The sequence below is a fragment of the Lacerta agilis genome, chromosome 6 (assembly GCF_009819535.1).
Source record: "Lacerta agilis isolate rLacAgi1 chromosome 6, rLacAgi1.pri, whole genome shotgun sequence".
Lineage (NCBI taxonomy): Eukaryota > Metazoa > Chordata > Lepidosauria > Squamata > Lacertidae > Lacerta > Lacerta agilis.
The window spans coordinates 47,888,739-47,907,224 of NC_046317.1; the positions used below are offsets into that span (position 1 = coordinate 47,888,739).

Sequence of the window (18,486 nt, forward strand, 5' to 3'; positions counted from 1 at the left end):
ATGAAATAAGAGGTATTGTCAATGCAATTTCTGTGTGAATCTCTAGGAAGAAAGAAAAAGAATCAGAGCTATGTCCGAGTGTCCCAGTACCATTCTTTGATGGGAAAACGTGAACTTTCAAGATGAGTAGAAGAGCTCCCTGCAAGAATTGAATGTTTTCCAACTAGTTCCTAAATGTTTCCGTTTGTGTCAAACTATCCAATAAATTTTAATCTTTAATGTTTCACAACTGCTTGTGTCTTTGCTGTATAGCAAAGTAATTACTGGTCCAGAATCTTTTCAAAAATATTTGTGAAAATTGTGTTATCTCCTACTAGGCATGTGCTCTTATCTCACTGTCAGTTAGATTTAGCAACAAAATAACTCTACAAGCTACATTTGCCCCTGAAGCCAAATCTCAACCCAAACAGCCTCACTCTAGGGAGGGAATCCTTCTCTAGAAAAGAAATAAAGCATTCAGAATAGGAATATAGAGAATGCCACTAGACCTCAAATTAGCAGGAGGCCAGCAGAAATGTCAACCCTCTTCTTCCACAGATGGGCAAGACATGTTCATACAACCACTCAGAACAGCAAGATAAAAGCAACACATTAATGGCCAACAAAGGTATGATGGCACATTCAACAGAACAACAATATCATGCTTTATTGGCTACTACAGCTTTAAAAATACAGAATAGTTTCCAACCATTCTATAGAAAGAGTACTACATTTGGGGGGGCAGCCTTTAGTCAATCCAATCAGCTCTACAAGACAAAAAGAAGTCTTATCTAGCAGCAGCAAGGAAATTTTTATTCTTCATCTACTCTTTCTTGTTACACCATTTAGCCATCTTGTTATTAATGGGAGTCTTCATGAAGCGGCTGGATTTCATGTAGGCAGCAATCTTCTCCAGGGCCTGGAGGTGCAGAAAAAGAATGTTTTTAGGAAAGGATGTGGGTGAAAGAATCCACCTCAGTAAGGCAAAAGTTAAAGCCTTGGGAAAACTGACACTGCTCCCAACTGGCACTGGTTTTGCTCATGCCAAAATGGCAAGTCTGCATTTAAAAAAAAAAGTTCCTTTGTTCAACTTTTCTTTAATGGTAGGTGACAAATGAAGGCCACAGGTTGCATCCCATGCTAGTTCTACTCAAGAGATGATACGCTGAATTTAATAAGCCCAAGTCAGTCATGCCCACCAACGTCAGTGGGTCTAGTCTGGGTAGGACTACCATTGCCCACCCCACAATTCTTCATGGTTGGGTTGGCTTACCTTAGTTCCTAGTTCTACTCATTTAGCCACCATATGCAAAAGCTATGTGACTCATGGCAGCATGATCTTTAACAACATATTTAAGGTATACACACCTTTAAGTGTGTATACCTTTTGTGGTAATGTGCGTTTAAGGCATCTTTGGGGGGGTACTGTCATTTTGGACTCACAGCTGTCTATGGAGGTGCAGGTCAATTCTGTGTCCAGGACAGCTGTCTACCAGCTCCATTTGGTATGCTGGCTGAGACCCTACCTGCCCATGGACTGTCTCACCATAGTGGTGCATGCTTTGGTTATCTCCTGCTTGGACTACTGCAACGCACTCTATATGGGGCTACCTTTCAAGGTGACCCGAAAACTACAACAAATCCAGAATGTGGCAGCTAGACTGGTGACTGGGAGTGGCCGCCAAGACCACATAACACCGGTCCTGAAAGGCCTACATTGGCTCCCAGTATGTTTCTGAGTACAATTCAAAGTGTTGGTGCTGACCTTTAAAGCCCTATATGGCCTTGTTTCAGTATAACTGAAGGAGCCCCACTCATTCAGGTATCATCATTCAGCCCGGACACTGAGATCCAGCTCCGATGGCCTTCTGGCAGTTACCTCTCTGCGAGCCGCGAAGTTACTGGGAACCAGGCAGAGGGCCTTTTCGGTAGTGGCGCTCTCCCAGTGGAACACCCTCCCTTCAGATGTCAAGGAAATAAACTATATGACTTTTCGAAGACATCAGAAGACAGCCTTGTTTAGCAAAGTTTTTAATGTTTTAGTATGTTCTGATATGTGCTGTGAGTCACCCAGAGTGGCTGGGGAAACCCAGCCAGATGGGCAGTATTATTATTCTCATTATTGTAATTTATCATTATTGTAATTTATTATTATTCTCAAGCACATTTCTACGTGTGTACATGTGTACACAGAGAGAACTTTCTCAGGTCATCTCCTGCTGGGGCTGGCTACTGATACTGTAGGTGCATGCCATTCTCCTTCAATGTGTCTCTGAAGGAGATTGGCAAAATAGGAAGCAGAATATATTTGTCTCTTCTAGTTGAGGGGAGAATAGAGAAAAACACTGCACAGTAGTTTGAAGACAGGTCCAACTGTGTGTACAGACAACACTGATAGCAGCTACCCCTTGACACAATGCTATGGTGCAAAGGTGTGTACAACCGCAAACCACTATGTACAAAAACACTGAGAAACGACCCCCTGTGCATTTCGAAAACTACATGTGTAAAACAGCAGCAGCCAAAGTGTTCACCTACTGAGCTCAACATGACCCAGCTGTGTTGCTGTGCCAGTGCTGAGGAACTCCACTCACAAACAATTTGACCAGGAAGCATCTGTATCTCTGGGCTAAGCCATCTGGTACAAAATAAGACACTCCAGGAGGCTTCTGAAGCAACCCATCACTTCATGAAGGAAGGAGTTCCCGCTGTATCTACAACATCACATGGGATGGGCAAGAACACAAACAAAAACCTCCCTCTCTCTCATAGCCCACAAAGATGTCAGTCAAGACCTTTCAGCAGAGCCAATTAATTGCTAGCACCCACTGCCATGCTACCAGTCACATCTAGGAATATATGAAATAATGGATGAATTGGAAATTGCCACCAAATCCCTCTGAAGCAAAGCATGTTTCAGAACCCTGGGCCTTTATGTGCAAAAAAAAGGAAACAGACAAATGTTTCTTGCAAATTCCTGTTTGTGCCAACTTGGACAGTTGCTCTAGCCAGTTTGGAACTTTGTAGTCAATCAGTTTGTGGCTTCTTGCCAGAAGCTAATGAGCCAAGTCACAAGATGCAGGCAAAGACCTGCAAGCAAGCACGTTTTGGGAAGACAACACTAACCTCAAAACGGGAGACGAAATCCTGAAGGTTCTTGAACTGATCAAGGCACTTGGGTTCAAACATGCGGTTTTGGTCGAGGACATCATACATGAGGAAGTCAACAAAGGTGATCTGGAAAGAGACTCAAAAGTGAGACACCAAAGGGATCAGGCCTGCCTTCAGATGCCTCTAGGTGGACTTGCACATACCTTGTCCCCAGCAAACCACTTTCTGTCCCCCAGGAACTTTGAGAACAGTTTCAGCTTTCCTGGCAGTTGCTCCAAGTACCCAGGTTTTAGTTTCTCCTGCAAAACAAGCAAGGGGAAGGGGGAAGATTGTATCCATGTTCTCAGCTAAAGTTCAGCATAACTCCCCTCCATCCAACAACCTATGAATTTGATGCTGTCAATGCAAGAGTTATCAGACAGCAAGGCAAGATGGCACCTTGCCTTCAAGGAGTAATATGGCAGGAAAACAAGAAGTTATTAGGCATGACCTTATGGAGATTTTTTTCACTTTCCTCAAGCCAAACTCTATCAATCGCCATAACAGGAGAAATTTAAACACGCTGTTCTGTGAGCAAATCCACATTTTACACAGCAAACACTGTTGCTTTGTGTACCTTGGTGTTTCCTGCAGAAAATGCTTGTGAAGTGTGAATCCCACACAAATGCACGTACATGCACACACGTCCCATCTCTAGCAAGGTTTCTAGAAATATGATCTAGACCAGTGTTTCCCAAACTTGGGTCTCCAGCTGTTGGAGACTACAATTGCCATCATCCTGGACCACTGGGGTCCTGCTAGCTAGGCAACATGGGAGTTGTAGTCCAAAAAAACAGCTCAAGATCTTGGAAGAGTCACATACTTCTGTCACTTTCATGCATTTGGTGAAAGAAACATTTCTCACTCTATACAGTGTGACTCATTCTCCTTTTGCAAATAGCCTGTAACAGGGGCCAATCACCTTTTTGTAAGTGGGCACATTTTGAATTTTGAGAGAGTGCTGGGGACACCAGTCATAAAATGGCCGCAATGGGGGCATGGCATAACACAAAATTAGAGGCAGCCACCCGCAACAAGCTTAAGCTTTCAATGGAAATCAACTATCTCCTGCCAGTCCCAATTGTGGGATCACACAATATGGATTTTACACAAGAGAGATACACTGAGGCTGTCTAATAACAACAAGGAGCACTTCCCAGCACCAGGAAAAATACACAAGGTCATCACACCACACTCACTCTCAGGACCGCAATATCTGAAGGACTGCCCTCTCCCCATATAAACTGACCTAGAACCTGATCATCATCTGAGGACCTTCTTCTTGTGCCCCCTTGAGAGGTCCAGAGGGTAACGAAGCAAGAATGGCCCTTTTCTGCAGTGGCTTCCCATCTGTGGAAAGCTCTTCCCATTGAGGATTGCCTGGCATCTTCATTACATATTTTTAGGCACCAGGTGAAAATGTTCCTCTTCAACCAGGCCTTTGGCTAATATTCTACAGCCTTTTAAATGTGTTTGTGGGAGGGGAGTTAATTGTTTTGTTTTTGTTTTAACTGTTTTGTGCTTTTATCCTTCATTTTTAACTTGTGCATCTCCCTAAGATCTTCAGATGAAGAGTGGTATATAAATTTAATCAATAATAATTAATTTCACAGAAATTGCTTAGAAAGTACCTGCACATTTTGCCCCATGTAGGAGGGCTAGAGACTTACTTTTTTTCTTTTTCTAGAAAGCTCAGAGTCTGGGGCAGCACCAGTGAGAGCTTTTGCAAGCACTAGGCCTAGGGCATCTGTAGGCACTGAGTTGACAACCCCTGTCCTATAAAAATCCCGCCAGCCCCACAATGCAACAGCAGCTGTGAACAACAGAGGCAGGTGAACTCACGAAATCAGGATTGTACACGACCATCACGAGGCTCATGCGGAAATCCATCACCTGATTCTCCAGCATATCCACTCTGACAATCTCCTCCTCTGTTTCTCCACCTGGAGACAACACACGACAATGGGAAATCCCAGACAGACAGAAAGAAGCCGATCCCAATCAGCCAGCCCAGGTCCCCCAAAGAACTCAATTCTACTCACAGAGCTTATGTTTGCGCGCAATGTACCGGAGAATGGCATTACTCTGCGTAAGCTTGTTCTTGCCATCAATTAGGTAAGGAAGCTGGAAAGTAAGGAAGGAATGATCAGCATAAAGACAAATCAGCTTTAAGCTTTGTGCTTCCACCATTAATGCCCCCCATTCACTTTACTCACACTCATTCCTCAACCATTGCTTCCCAACCCAAGGCCCTACAGAGGAGTACCACAAGGAAGGAAGGCACATTCCTCCACCAAATCTCCAGAACTTCTGGCAACCCAGGCACATTCCTCTTGCCTCCTGTCATATGATTGAAAAAGACAGTGACCTACATTAGGGAAGTCCAGGCCCAGCTTCTCCTTCTCATTGAACCATTGGCTCTTGTCATAGTCAGGGGCTGGAAGAGAGAGAGAGAGAGAGAGAGAGAGAGAGAGGATTTTCACTTCCTGCACATAAAAGTTGCTCAGTCACTCTCCTTCACACAGGCAATGCAATCAATGTTTAAGAAATGCCAAGCAAGCATATGTGTGCGCCCACACACACATACACACACCATAAATTTAAGGCTAAAGTTGCAATCCCAAGGAAAGCGGTTAGGACAAAGTCCAATGACAATTCAGCAAGATTTAATTCTGAGTTAGTTAGCTTGGTGAGAGCATCCTGAGGGATATTTTTCTACAGAGGCTGATAGATCTGGGCCTTCCTGAGTTATAGCAAGCCCTGTTCAAGTCAAGGGCACAAGTTCAGGCAAGCATTCTGAATTGCTTTCCCACACTTTACTTGTTCATCTTGCTAGGATCCATTCAGAGGAGTATCTCTGAAGAGTTTGGATTTGATATCCCGCTTTATAACTAACCTAAGGAGTCTCAAAGCTGCTAACAACCTCCTTTTCCCTTCCTCCCCCACAACAAACATTCTGTGAGGTGAGTGAGGCTGAGAGACTTCAGAGAAGTGTGACTAGCCCAAGGTCACCCAGCAGCTGCATGTGGAGGAGTGGGGAATCGAACCCGGTTCACCAGATTACAAGTCCACCACTCTTAACCACTACACCACACCGGCTCTCAAATCTCTGAAAGTTACATGGAGCAGTTCTCTGGCTTGATTTTATATTTTCATTCTGCAGGTTTCAAGAAATCACTTTGGAAAATGAAGATGCAGTTAAGACGAAAACAAGTTCTGAGCTATGTGGATTATAAGACAAAGTCTCCATTGTGCTCAAGGCTTTTCTGGACAACCAGCATTTATAAGCACAACCAATTCTTGCTGTTGCACATTTTCAGATGCAGACATCTGCCTCAAGATGGTGCTTCTGCTATAAGATCTCCATTTCCCAGCACTCAAATGTCTAGTATTTTACAGTTAGGAAAACTTCTCCCTCCTCCTCCTCCTTGAACATTCCCAATTAACACAAGGAATGTGGCCTAAGTCATTCCAGGTTTTAAACACTAATTTGAGCACTTTGAAGTGGACCTGGAAACAATCTGGCCGCTGCTGCTGGTGGCTTACAGAGGGGGTTATACGAGTTCTAAATAGAACTCCAGTAATTCAGTTACCCGGCTGGCACATTTTGAACCAGCTGTTAACTGTTAACTGTGTTACAACAGAGTGCAAACTCTAAACTTGGAGGCAGTGGCATCTGGCCACATCCTCAGCTTCTTTGTAGGAAATCAAGCAGATTCAAGAAGCGACTCTGGAAAGGGCCGTTGCCTTTTTTTTCCAATTGTCCACTTCCCACCAGCTGTGCATAACCAAAATATCCCCCATCACCATCCACTAAGACAAGCAGGAAATGTGGACCAATTGAGTGGCGCGTAGACGGCACTCTAGTGCATGAGCTCATCTTAATCCTGAAACAAACACAAAGATGGCATTACCCCAAGGATTTTGGGTACCGAAATCATTTCTAAGTACAGTGTGTCCTTGGTGGTTGCATACTCCCATACTTTGCAAAGCTGCTGTTGGAATATTCATCCATCCTTATCTTAAGGGAAGCTTGCAGAGAAAAAGCCACTTGAGAGGTACTATCCCTGCAGGTATGCTCTCCCTATGCTCTCTATCACTCTCTCATGTGCAAACACACACAAATGCAAGGGATTAAGCTGAAGACACCAGAGTGAGCTAGCAATATAGCACTCAAGACAAAATCTATTTTCACAATCACCCTGAAAAGCTCATTGTGATGGTTTGGTAAGAGCAGCCTCTAACACACCTTTGCATTCATGGTATGTGCCTCCATTCTACGCACCAAGGTGATTCAAATGCTGCGGCAATAAGTAGAATTTGAATCATTTAGTCTCCTATTGCTTGTTGAGGCAAGTACAGACCACAGAAACCAAACCTAGATATCCACACTTGGGTGTGGGAGAGCCAAGATTTAGTTAGATTATTTCTGCCCCTTTTTTACTCTTGAACAGAGTCACCACACACACAGTTCTAGGAATATTCCTCCAAACATCATCTGGTAGCCAGGTAGAAATATATGGTGGTGTGTAATGTGGCATATATAAACATTATGTAACAATTACATAACAATAAGAAAGTATTATCTTTCCCTTCAACAGTTGCATGAGTGTTGCAAGCCAAGTGTCAACACACACACACACACACACACACACAGCCTTCTAGCAACTTGACAAGCTTTCAGATTGTAGTACTTAAGTTTAATGTAGTTGCAAAAATGCAGCTTTGGGCATTTCAAATAACTGGCTGACATAAGCACAAGCGAAACACTTTCCCTACCAACTCTTGTTCAAAATGCCCAAAGGCAAACTGCCTACGCCCCACCAGGAAATTATGAATAAAGCAGCAACTTTTAAAAAAATGTTTAGTACTCTGAGTAAGAGGAGCTTGTACTCTGAGTAAGTTTAGCAATACGCACCTTCTCCACAGCTGTAAAACTTATCTTCAAAGGGGGTGTCTGTGTATGCTAGCAGCAAGCGGATGCTGTGGGCAAGCTAGGAAAAAGGAAAGAACAATAAAAAGGCATGGGTGCATGTAGCAGCAGCAGTCAGCATCTAAGATGGAGGAGGAGAGGGCAGAGAGTGAAGAAAGGGCTGTGTGTGAAGGGGGTGCTTTCTTCATCCTCTGGGCCCCTGGAAAACTCAACAAACCTGCAATACCTGGGAATGGGAATGGGGAATGCAGCTGAAGGGGACACCTTAGGCCTAACCATAAAAAGCAAGTCTAGAGGGAGAGACTACTAGGGTGATGTACGCTGCTTCCAGGAATTCTTCTCCTGGTGAGACATTTGGGGTGAACTGAGAGTTTGACCCCAAGTGAGAATCGGGAGGCTGTGTCAGAAGGAAAATGAATATAATTGGTACTAGTGGACCCCTAGGTGCCCAAGCGGGATTTGAGCCCCAGAGCCCCCTCCATCCCCCGCCCACCCCTGATTTTCTGCAACTGTTATTCAGCAGCATTCCTCCCTCCAGCTGTGGAGGCAGAGCGCAGCCATGGTGGCTAATCGCCATCGCTAGCCCCCCACCTTCCACTTCCACGTGCACAGGGCTGTAGAGTCCTAACATCAAAACACGCAGGCAAGGTGGGCGTGGACGGAGCACAGCTCAGCAGGTGGGAACCGCTAGTCCAACGAGCCTCCGCCGCGGGCGCCCCATCGAGCTCCACTCGCGCGAAAAACGAGGCGACGCGAAGGCCCGGGGAGGGGGGGGGGACACCTCAAACTGTCTCGCAGGACGGGCGGCCTTTTGCAGGGGGCAGCAGACACGTGGAGCAGCCAGACAAAAGGCCCCGCGTCTCCGCCGAGCTCCGTTCGCCTTTCCCCAGCCGCTGCCCCGGGAGATCAGCTGGGGACCTCCAGGGCAGCGCCTCGACGGCAGCGCAGCTTCCCAAGCGCGACCTACGCGGACCAGGGCGCGGGGGGGAGGGACGGTCGCTCGAGCTCCTCTGGGGAACTTCTCCCTCCTCGCCTTAGAAGCCACGGGACCAAGAGCGCACCCAAAGGCCTTCCGCGGTTGAGAGGGCGTAAGCAGCGACTAGTCCGGCGCCCCTGGACGGCGCCGACTTATGCAGGGACGACCCGCGGGAGCAGCGGGAGCCTCGGAAGGCTCTGCAAAGCAGGCGGAGGGGGGCACCTCTCCCTCGCTTTCTGCACAAGGAACTCACCCCTCGGATGTCCCAGTAGCCCAAAATCATCGTCATGTTGCCGGTCGAGCTCCCTTTCTCTCAGCCTCACTGCCAGCAGCCACCTTGGAGGAGGGACTCAAGAAGCAGCCGCCGAGGCGCGTCGAGTTCAGCTCTTTAAAGGGCCAGCGCCGATTATTCTTATTTTTAATTAGGTGGGCGGGGCGTTGAATCAACGTTTGGGGAACGGCTTTTTTTACAGAGTTTATGAAAACTGCAAATACACATAATCCTAAAACTGGCTTTATTGCACATTAAACCTGCCCCGGAGAATAGCACTTGCGGTCAGTCCCAATAGTACAATTTATTAGCACTAGAAAAGGACTGGGGAAAGTGTTTTGCTTTCTAACCCGATGTTATTGTAGCATCGTGTGGTTTTTTTTACGTCCTACACCACCACCTTATACTTTTCATGTTAAGTTTTGTGAAACTTTATTTAATAAAGTTGCAATGTGATCTTTCTGTTGCGAGGAAAGGGCATTAAAAAAAACACACGGTCAAGTGAGAAGCATTCGTGAAGCTTTTGGAAATTTCTTAACCACTCAGTCCTGTCCATGTCTGCTGAGAAGTAAATCCCACTGAGTTCAATCCCCAGTAACAACTTCGGCTGCAGCCTAATGCCCACTTACTTATTACTTAATTGGCCATAAGACTGCAGTCCAAGTTGATACAGACTTCTCTAGGGAGAGAGAAGCTGGAGAGCAGCCAGATGCTGCAGGCTGGAGCCGGGACTTTGAACATTCTTACAAGTAAGTTTGAAAAAAATGCCTCAGGGAATTAACCCCTCAAGTGGCTTTCCCCTCTGCAATACAGTATTAGACAGAGGGCCTTCTCAGTAGTGGTGCCCACCTTGTGGAACGCCCTTTCATCAGATGTCAAAGAAATAAGCAACAATCTGACTTTTGGAAGACATCTGAAAGCAGCCCTGTTTAGGGAAGTTTTTAATGTTTGATCTTTTATCGTGCTTTTAATATTCTGTTGGGAGCCGCCCAGAGTGGCTGGGGAAACCCAGTCAGATGTGCAGGGTATAAATTATTATTATTATTATTAATTAAAAGCTACTGTCTATTCCAACAATTCACACACACACACACACACTGCAGTGTTTCATCTCTTCTACCACACACCTTTATTGAAAAGTTAACTGTTGAAAGACTACGGAAAGAAAAAGAAAACAAACAACCCCTACTTAGGCACGCTTTTATGGATCATGTAGAAAGGCCTTAATTGGGAGGAAAGGCAGGCTAGCACTTCCCAATCATACAACTGAAACCTGTGGCTTTATACCACCATGTGTCCTGCCAGTGTGTCATGCCATGTGTCATGCACAGGGGTATCAGTTGCACTGGGCAATGTTGCAAGGGATGACCACTCCTCCTCCTCTTCCTCCTCTTCCTCCTCCCTCTCCCACAGTCAGGTTGTTTTGTGCCCTGTGAGCTCTTGGAATAAGAATCCAGGACAATTATTTCAGTATCCTTTTTTAATCACAATGACAACCTTGATTAAGAGTCACAACATAACATACGTGTTTAAAGGCATGAAGGGATAGTGAATAATTCAGAGGCCACCCCTGATGCCAACACTCATCTACAGAAGCTTTAAGGTCCACATTCTCCTCTTTTATTTTTTATTGCCCCACTTGGCATTTCTCAAGAAGATGGGAGTCTTCAGGAAACGGCCAGATTTCATGTAGGCAGAAATCTTCTCCAAAGCCTGCAAGGGAGAATCATTAAACAGCAACAGCATCACACATAACAAGACTCTAAACCCGACTCTGGAGGAAACCTGAAAACAGTTGTCTAGGACCCAAAATGCTTTGCACTCTTCTTATGTGTTTTTGCCTGGCTATAATGTGTCCCTGAACTCTGAGAATGCCTCTCACTTCCTTCGATGGAGGATAGAGTTGAGTGTCAGAGCGCATATAGAAATGAGCCTATGGTAAGAAAATAAAATTTACAGCAATTGTTCAGCTGCTTTTGCCCCTGGCCCGGCCCACCACTGACAGTGGCCTCCAGAAGCTTGCCCAGAACAGAATGTGGGCCTTGGCTGGAAAAGGATCCCTACGCCTGGTATACAGCAACAGCAGATAGCTTGAAAAACATGACAGAGTTTCTCTGTGGATTCTGCCACACACACAGCCCAGCAAATACTCTCTCACTATCTGGAAAAGCAGACTTTTGTTCTTGTGCAATTTTGCCAGTCTCTCATAGCATGTATGTGATCTACACAGCATGTGTGTGTAGATGTGTGAAGGGGGTGAGGCAGGGGAAGCACCTTTCTGCAGGAAAACCCTGCAAACACACACACACACACACACACACCCCTAGTGTTAGAATGCACAACTCCTGTGTGATGGTATATACACAGTGTCTCTGCACACACCCCAATTTAAAAGGGGTATTTAATATCCATAAGGTAGGGGGTCCACATGTGTAAATCTGTGGAGGCTGGTAACAACTGGAACTGCTCAGAAAGGATGAAAGGAGACCAACATGAGGTAGAGCCACAGCCAATGGCAAGCAGAGCCACAGAAGTCATAGAATCGGAATGGATCCTGAGGGACCCCAGTCAACCGACTCTGGTTTTGTAACCATTATTCTCCCTGCTGAATTCCACAAAGGCAGCACTGAGACTAAGGCCACATTCACACTGCACATTCAAAGTGCTATGATACCCCTTTAAAGAGTCATGGCACCCCCCAAAGAATTCTGGGAGCAGTAGTCCATTAAGTGTGCTGAGAGTTTCTGCTCACAGAGATATGGTTCAGAAAATCCAGAGTTACCTGGGAAGGGGAAATGATTGCTAAACCAATCTGTGGACAGTTGCTCTTCGAGCCAGACAGCAACTTGCAGGAAGCACCCTTACAAAAAAAAACAGCTCACAGGATAGCATTTAAAGTGCTATCATAGCACTTTTAAACACATAGAATGAGTGTGGTCAGAGGAGGAGGAGGCTGACAGTCAGTGCAACCCTGTGGACTGACTGTGAATAAGGATGTATGCAGAAAGGGACAGACTGAGGGAAACTGCCAATATTCATTGGTTGGTGGGTCGCATTTCTTCTGCTATGGATAAAAGAACAATTCCTACTGGAGATCAATGCATACAACACAGTAAATCTCACCTCAAAGCGGGCAAGGAAATCCTTCAGATTTGGGAACTGTTCAAAGTATTTTGGCTGAAACATCCAGAGCCGTTCCAAGACATCATATGCAAGGAAATCTACATAGGTGATCTAGGAAATCAAAAGAGGAAGACATTTTAAATGGATCCGTAAAACTAGAGAGACATCTTTGTTTCTATAGAAGTAGGCATAGCCCATGTACCTTCTTTCCTGCAAACCACTTCCTGTCCCCCAAAAACTGGGAGAGCAGCTTCAGTTCCCCGGGTATCTGCTCCAGGTAGTCAGGCTTCAGTTTTTCCTGCAACCAGAAGTTCTTGAATTATTACATACACAGATTCATTTCCAGCTCAACTCTTGTGAAACCTTGAACTACTGACTCCCCAGTTATAGATTTCCTTTCTCTCTCTAACTCTAAAGATCTTTTGTTCCTCTCCTAGCCCTCGAAGAGCAGAAAGAAAGTATTTGTTAAGTCTTACATAAGTGCTATTTTTCGACCCACTCACTCCATATAGATCCCCAAATAATTCTCGTCATCTGCTGGATTGCCAACTTGGAAGGAGGATTCAAACCACCAGACTCACAAAATCTGGACTGTAGCAAACTCTTGCAAAGGCCATTCTGACATCCATGAGCTGGTTTTCAAGGATATCCATTCTGATAATTTCTTCTTCACTCTCACCACCTGTAGAAACACAACATACACAGAAGGTAAGAGCGTACCCACTAACCAACTATTTAACAAGAATATTATCAATCATTTAATCGGTTAATTTTAACCTGGCATCCAAACAAACACTAGTGCCAAAAAGACTCACACATCTTGTGCTTGCGTGCAATGTATCTAATGATGGCGTTGCTTTGTGTGATCTTCGTCTCACCATCGATTAGATAAGGGAGCTAAGGAAAAGATAGGAAAGGTTAATGTTGCCAGTGCAGAAGACCCAGAACACTTCATCATCCTTGCTGGACAACTTCCCATTTACATAGGGTGAACAGTACCAGCAGAAAGGCTGTCTAAACTGAAGTGGCTTCAGGAGAAAACACACTGTTGGGTGTTAGGTTTTGCATCACAGCTCTAGTATAATTATTTAGGGCTACTCACAGAATTGCACAGAATTTCCCACCACCAATTGGGAAACACTGCACTTGAGAATTGTGCGTGAGAGTTTAGTTGCAGAATTTACAGGGCCTGGCTTCTCTTCCCAGGCACACTTGAAAGGCCCTGGCCTCTGGCTTCCTGGCAGCCTTTGCTCTAGCAAGAAGCCAGGAATGCCCTGCAGATCTCAACCTCCAGCCAATCCCCTGCTTTAGATTCTGCCCACACACCGTCTTCATTTTCCACTGAGCTGTGACCTGTACTTGAAGTAGCAGACAGTGAAGCAGAGCTAGATGAGAAAGAGCCAAGGACTCTGGCCTGGTTGCTCTCACTCATCTCAAAGAGGGAGCAGCAGGAGAATGACCCCACCATCCCCATCAATGCACAACAACATGTTGCTGGTTTTTTCCACAGTTGCTACATACATTTGGGAAGTCCAAGCCCAGCGTCTCCTTCACATTTGTCCACTGACTTGCGTCAAAATCAGGAGCTGTAAATACATGTATGAATAGTAAGTCCATGGCAAGTCTGCTCTCACTTCTATACCAGCCAGGTTTATTTTCTCCTTCATTTCCATCTTCTCTTACGTTTTTGGCTCCATTCCTAAGGGGGTTATGAGGCATGAATCCTAGCAGTCTCATGCTGGGAGCCATAGTCCAAAACAGCCAGAGTGCCAGGTTGGGGAAGGTTATTCTAGCTGTAGAAACACATTGGCCACTGTCCAAAGGACAACCCATAATTTTAAAGAGGCAATTGCATCTAGAGGTAGACACAGCAAGAGATTATCTGTTCCATTTCAACCCCATCACTAAACATTTTACATGGCCTACATAAAACACACATACAAACCCAAAAATCATTGAGGTCCACCAAGACATTTGACGTGTATGAAAGCCAGAAGGCCTACTCAGAAACACCAAGCCACTCTTAAGTGATCTTCAGTGTGCATTGCTACATGAGAATGTAACCACCTTTTTGGCCAGATGAAGGTCTGACCAGATTGAGCAGGAGGCTTACACTAAGCGGCCACCAGAACTTGCGGCTGCTGTCTAACCTTTGGTCTACCACTGAGGATCAGAGGCAGCAGCTGTGCTGGGATTTAATCCTACTACTCTTTCTTGAAAGTCACATAAAAAGCACAAGTTACTTCTTTTAAAAAAGCTCCATCTATTTCCAAATGTTCTTGGATATTTTGTTTTCTCTGCTCTCCACAATTCCCACAGCTAGATAATTCAAAGGCACTAAGCAAAAAACCAAAGCAACTGACAATAATCCTAACTGCTGAAGGGATTCATTGTTGGTCAAGAGATATGCACATGATTTCTGTACTAGGAGCAAGGTCAGTGATATGTAGCAAAGGTTCAAAGAGGTTCTCTGTATCAAGGCGGCAGGAGGTGGAACAGGATATGAGGGCACTTTCAGCCCTTCCCCACAATCTTTTGTTTTGGAGGGGGGAAAGCCACAATGGCATTAAAGAACCATTCCCCCTCTTGTCACTGCTTCAGGCGGAAAGTGTGTTTTAGAAGAAACATCATAGCTGAGCAATCTGATGTAAGAAGTTATGAGGCCAGCTTCAGAACTCCAGATTTCACACGAGAAGCACATCAGAATGTTCAGCCGTAACTTGTTTTGACGACTTCTTTTTAAAAAACCAATTATCATCGTTCTTCTACATACCTCTGTGGTGGTTAACATCTGCCCCACAAGCCAGATTAGGCCCAGCAAAGGTCCCAAATTGGACCATGAGCCATTTCTTCCAATCACACTTGCCCTACACTTGGCATCCTATGTGAAACTAGGTGTTGGGCAGGTAAGTATGTGGCTGTAAAGAAACAATTGGGACTTTGAAGTGTGCTCCTAAATGTGGTTCCTTAGCAAGGAAGGCTTTCTGTAAGCCCCAATCAGCTGATTGGCACTGACACCAACCCTGTTGGGATTGACAACCCTGTGTGGGCAAAGGAAAACTCATCACCTGGCATCATGGGGTCATCAGATGGTTGTGGAAGTGGCCTTTGAGAGACTGTCTGAACCTGACCCACTGCTCAGATTCAGCTCCCCACCCCCAAAACACATACAGTGGACCCTCCAGTTAAGTACCACTATGGATATGTAACTTTTGGGTTACGAACGCAGCAAACCCGGAAGTGTATACCTCTGGGTTTCGCCACATGTGCAGAAGTGGCGCCTCTGCCTACAGACTTTTCGGGTTGCGGATGGACCCCCGGAATGAATTTAATTCATACCCGGAGGGTCCACTGTATTTAAGTGTCAGGTTAGCACTTCTCTCACACAAGACATGAAACACTGGCAGTTTTACTAGTTGAGGTTTATCAGCAATAACAGGCTTCCAGCAATCCGAGCTTCCCACAACTCATTCCTCACTGTTGACTGGCATCCAGCCCTTCCCAAGGTCAGATATACGCCAGGCCCACCCCTGCTTCCTGCTGGTCTTCCTTTGTTCTAATCACTTGCTCCGCCTCCTACTTCTTGGAGATTCAGGTGCGGCCAATTCCTCCTCCTCTGGAGTTGAATCCAATTCCCTCCTACCACCTTCATCCTGCTCCTTCATCTCTGTGCTGCTGCGAAAACTTACAGGCAGCCTTCCAGAGCGAGAAGGGCTTATCTCACTTTCGTTGTGTGAAAGAATCAAGTTTCTCTTTTCCTCTGCCTCTTCCTCCCCCTCTGCAGATTCCTCTCTGCCGGCCATGTCTCTGACATCAAGCAATCAACGGGAAAAGGAACATTGTAAGTAACAGCTCACCCATGCCTTTAAGACAGCAATGCCCATGTTTAAAATACTTATACCTTAGAAGCAACAGTGAACCTCTATGTCAATTAACAGCTACGAAGCTTAGATACATCTAACATTTAATCAATGGGACTGCAAAACTGCCTTACCAAGTCAGGAAACCAACTGCCATTTTGCTTCCAGCAGTGACCAGCCAAATGGCTCTGGGAAGTCCCTAGACTTCGATAATGCAGCTAGAAACTCCTCTGGAGTCAGCTCCTTACCATCTCCAAACACGTACTGCTTGTCCTCATATGGGGTACCTGTGTATTCTAGAAGGAGTCGGATCGCACCAGCAAGCTGCAGGAACAATAGTGGAAGAATAATCACCACTGGTAGAAAAGCCAGCAAACGACATCTGCTCCAGACTAGCAATGACCCAAGGCAAAGGATATTGGCATCCTTCTGAAATTTCACAGGTGAAGATAGCAGACGCTTGCAGCTGAAGGTTCCTGTCCAATAGCACCCTGGCATTACTGAACCCCCTGTTTCATATCAGTGGCTGTGATCAGACATGATAGGAAACCACGGTTTTTGGTGACAGAAATGAGCCTACCGTCAAGGTTGGGGTGCTGGGTGTACTTTTTCAAGCATAGGAACAAGATCAAAAGCTTTTCTTTCTCATTTTGATTAACTGCAGCTTGTCACCCAAAGTTTAAAAACTGTGGCCTTGTGCTGGTTATTTGTCTCCTGGTGAGGTCAGGGCCGGATTTAGGTTTGATGAGGCCCTAAGCTACTGAAGGTAATGGGGCACTTTATATGTCCAGCTGTCCTTTGTGAACAACAAATTGTCGCAGTTTTTGTGTTGAATATATGCTATATGGTAAGTTATGGACCTAATAGGTATCTAAAGCCATTGGCACATGTTGTCATGCAACCAGTCCATGCAGAATGTGTTGTTGTTGTTTAGTCATTTAGTCGTGTCCGACTCTTCGTGACCCCATGGACCAGAGCACGCCAGGCACTCCTGTCTTCCACTGCCTCCCGCAGTTCGGTCAAATTCATGTTAGTAGCATGCAGAATGTAGGCATCCTATATATAGAAATGAACAAACCAGTGATATTTTAGGGAGCAGGCTAGCAGGCGGAGCCCATTACTTACATCATAGGAGCCTACACAACATAAAACACTGTTGCTGTATGTAGGCTTTATTTTATTTGTTTTTTATCTTGTATTTTGGAAATGTACACCCAGTTTTTCCCCTTTAAATTTTTGTGGGGCCCCCAAGAGAGTGGGGTCCTAAGCTATAGCTAGTTTAGCTTATATGTAAATCCAGCACTGGGTGAGGTGTAAGGAGAACAAAGGAAGGGAGCTCTCTGCTCTACAAATGGGTAGAGCCCCTCCGTCAACTCCCATATAGTTAGAAGCAGACACCTGGAGCAGCCTGACAAAAGGCTCTGCGTGCTCCGTCCCAGCAAAGCGACTCGACGGCAGCGCGCTTCCTCAGGGTCCCCGAGGGACATCTTCCTCCTCGCCTTAGAAACCACTAGTCCTCGAGGGCACACAATGGCACCAGGTTTCTCCAACCAGGGCTTAAACAACGGCTGGCTCTGGGCTCGCTGGCCCTGGACGGCGCCGATTTGCAAAAAGATCAAACTTATCCATCCTTAAAGAAATCAGCCCCGAGTGCTCACTAGAAGGACAGATCCTGAAGTTGAAGCTCCAGTACTTTGGCCACCCCATGAGAAGAGAAGACTCCCTAGAAAAGACCCTGATGTTGGGAAAGATAGAGGGCACAAGGAGAAGGGGACGACAGAGGATGAGATGGTTGGACAGTGTTCTCGAAGCGACTGGCATGAGTTTTGCCAAACTGCGAGAGGCAGTGAAGGATAGGCGTGCCTGGCGTGCTCTGGTCCATGGGGTCACGAAGAGTCGGACACGACTAAACGACTGAACAACAACAACAACCCGCAGGCGCGACTCCCCCCTTGGGAACAGCGAGCGCCTGGGAAGGCTCTGCAAAGCGATTCAGGAACCCCAGGATTCAGGAACCCCAGACTCATCAGGCGGACGGGGGGCGCCGCGTCGGCTCTCCCTCCCTTTCTGCGCCAGGAACTCACCCCTCGGATGTCCCAGTAGCCCAAAATCATCGTCATGTTGTCCGCTGTCCTCTCCTCTCCCGTCGAGCTCCCTTTCTCACAGCCTGACTGCCAGCAGCCACCTCGGAGGA

General features: G+C 45.9%; 1 protein-coding gene across 3 annotated transcripts; it reads right to left on the reverse strand.

Moving 5' to 3' along the window:
- Positions 1-620: 620 nt before the first annotated feature.
- LOC117048525 (glutathione S-transferase Mu 1-like) lies at positions 621-18,486 on the reverse strand. 3 transcript variants are annotated; one of them, XM_033152467.1, is made up of 8 exons: positions 18,377-18,447; positions 8,048-8,123; positions 5,502-5,566; positions 5,172-5,253; positions 4,972-5,072; positions 3,294-3,389; positions 3,106-3,216; positions 621-898 (listed from the first exon to the last, which is right to left on the reverse strand). In XM_033152467.1, the coding sequence occupies exons 1-8, from the start codon at positions 18,410-18,412 to the stop codon at positions 803-805; spliced, it is 663 nt and encodes a 220-aa protein (XP_033008358.1). In that variant the 5' UTR covers positions 18,413-18,447; the 3' UTR covers positions 621-802. The 3 variants fall into 3 exon arrangements, with proteins under 3 accessions (XP_033008358.1, XP_033008357.1, XP_033008359.1); XM_033152466.1 differs by lacking the exon at positions 18,377-18,447 and adding an exon at positions 9,292-9,451; XM_033152468.1 differs by lacking the exons at positions 621-898; positions 3,106-3,216; positions 3,294-3,389; ... (2 more) ...; positions 5,502-5,566; positions 8,048-8,123 and adding exons at positions 10,793-11,022; positions 12,433-12,543; positions 12,635-12,730; ... (2 more) ...; positions 13,954-14,018; positions 16,541-16,616 and having other exon boundaries at positions 18,377-18,486.

Bases quoted from the DNA above. Each gene is read 5' to 3' on its own strand.
- LOC117048525 (XM_033152467.1), bottom strand. From the start codon at position 18,412: ATGACGATGATTTTGGGCTACTGGGACATCCGAGGG. The intron at 3,390-4,971 runs GTGAGTTCACCT...CTTGTTTTGCAG, and splicing joins TCGTGTACAATCCTGATTTC to GAGAAACTAAAACCTGGGTA. The intron at 899-3,105 runs GTTAGTGTTGTC...CTGCACCTCCAG, and splicing joins ATTTCGTCTCCCGTTTTGAG to GCCCTGGAGAAGATTGCTGC.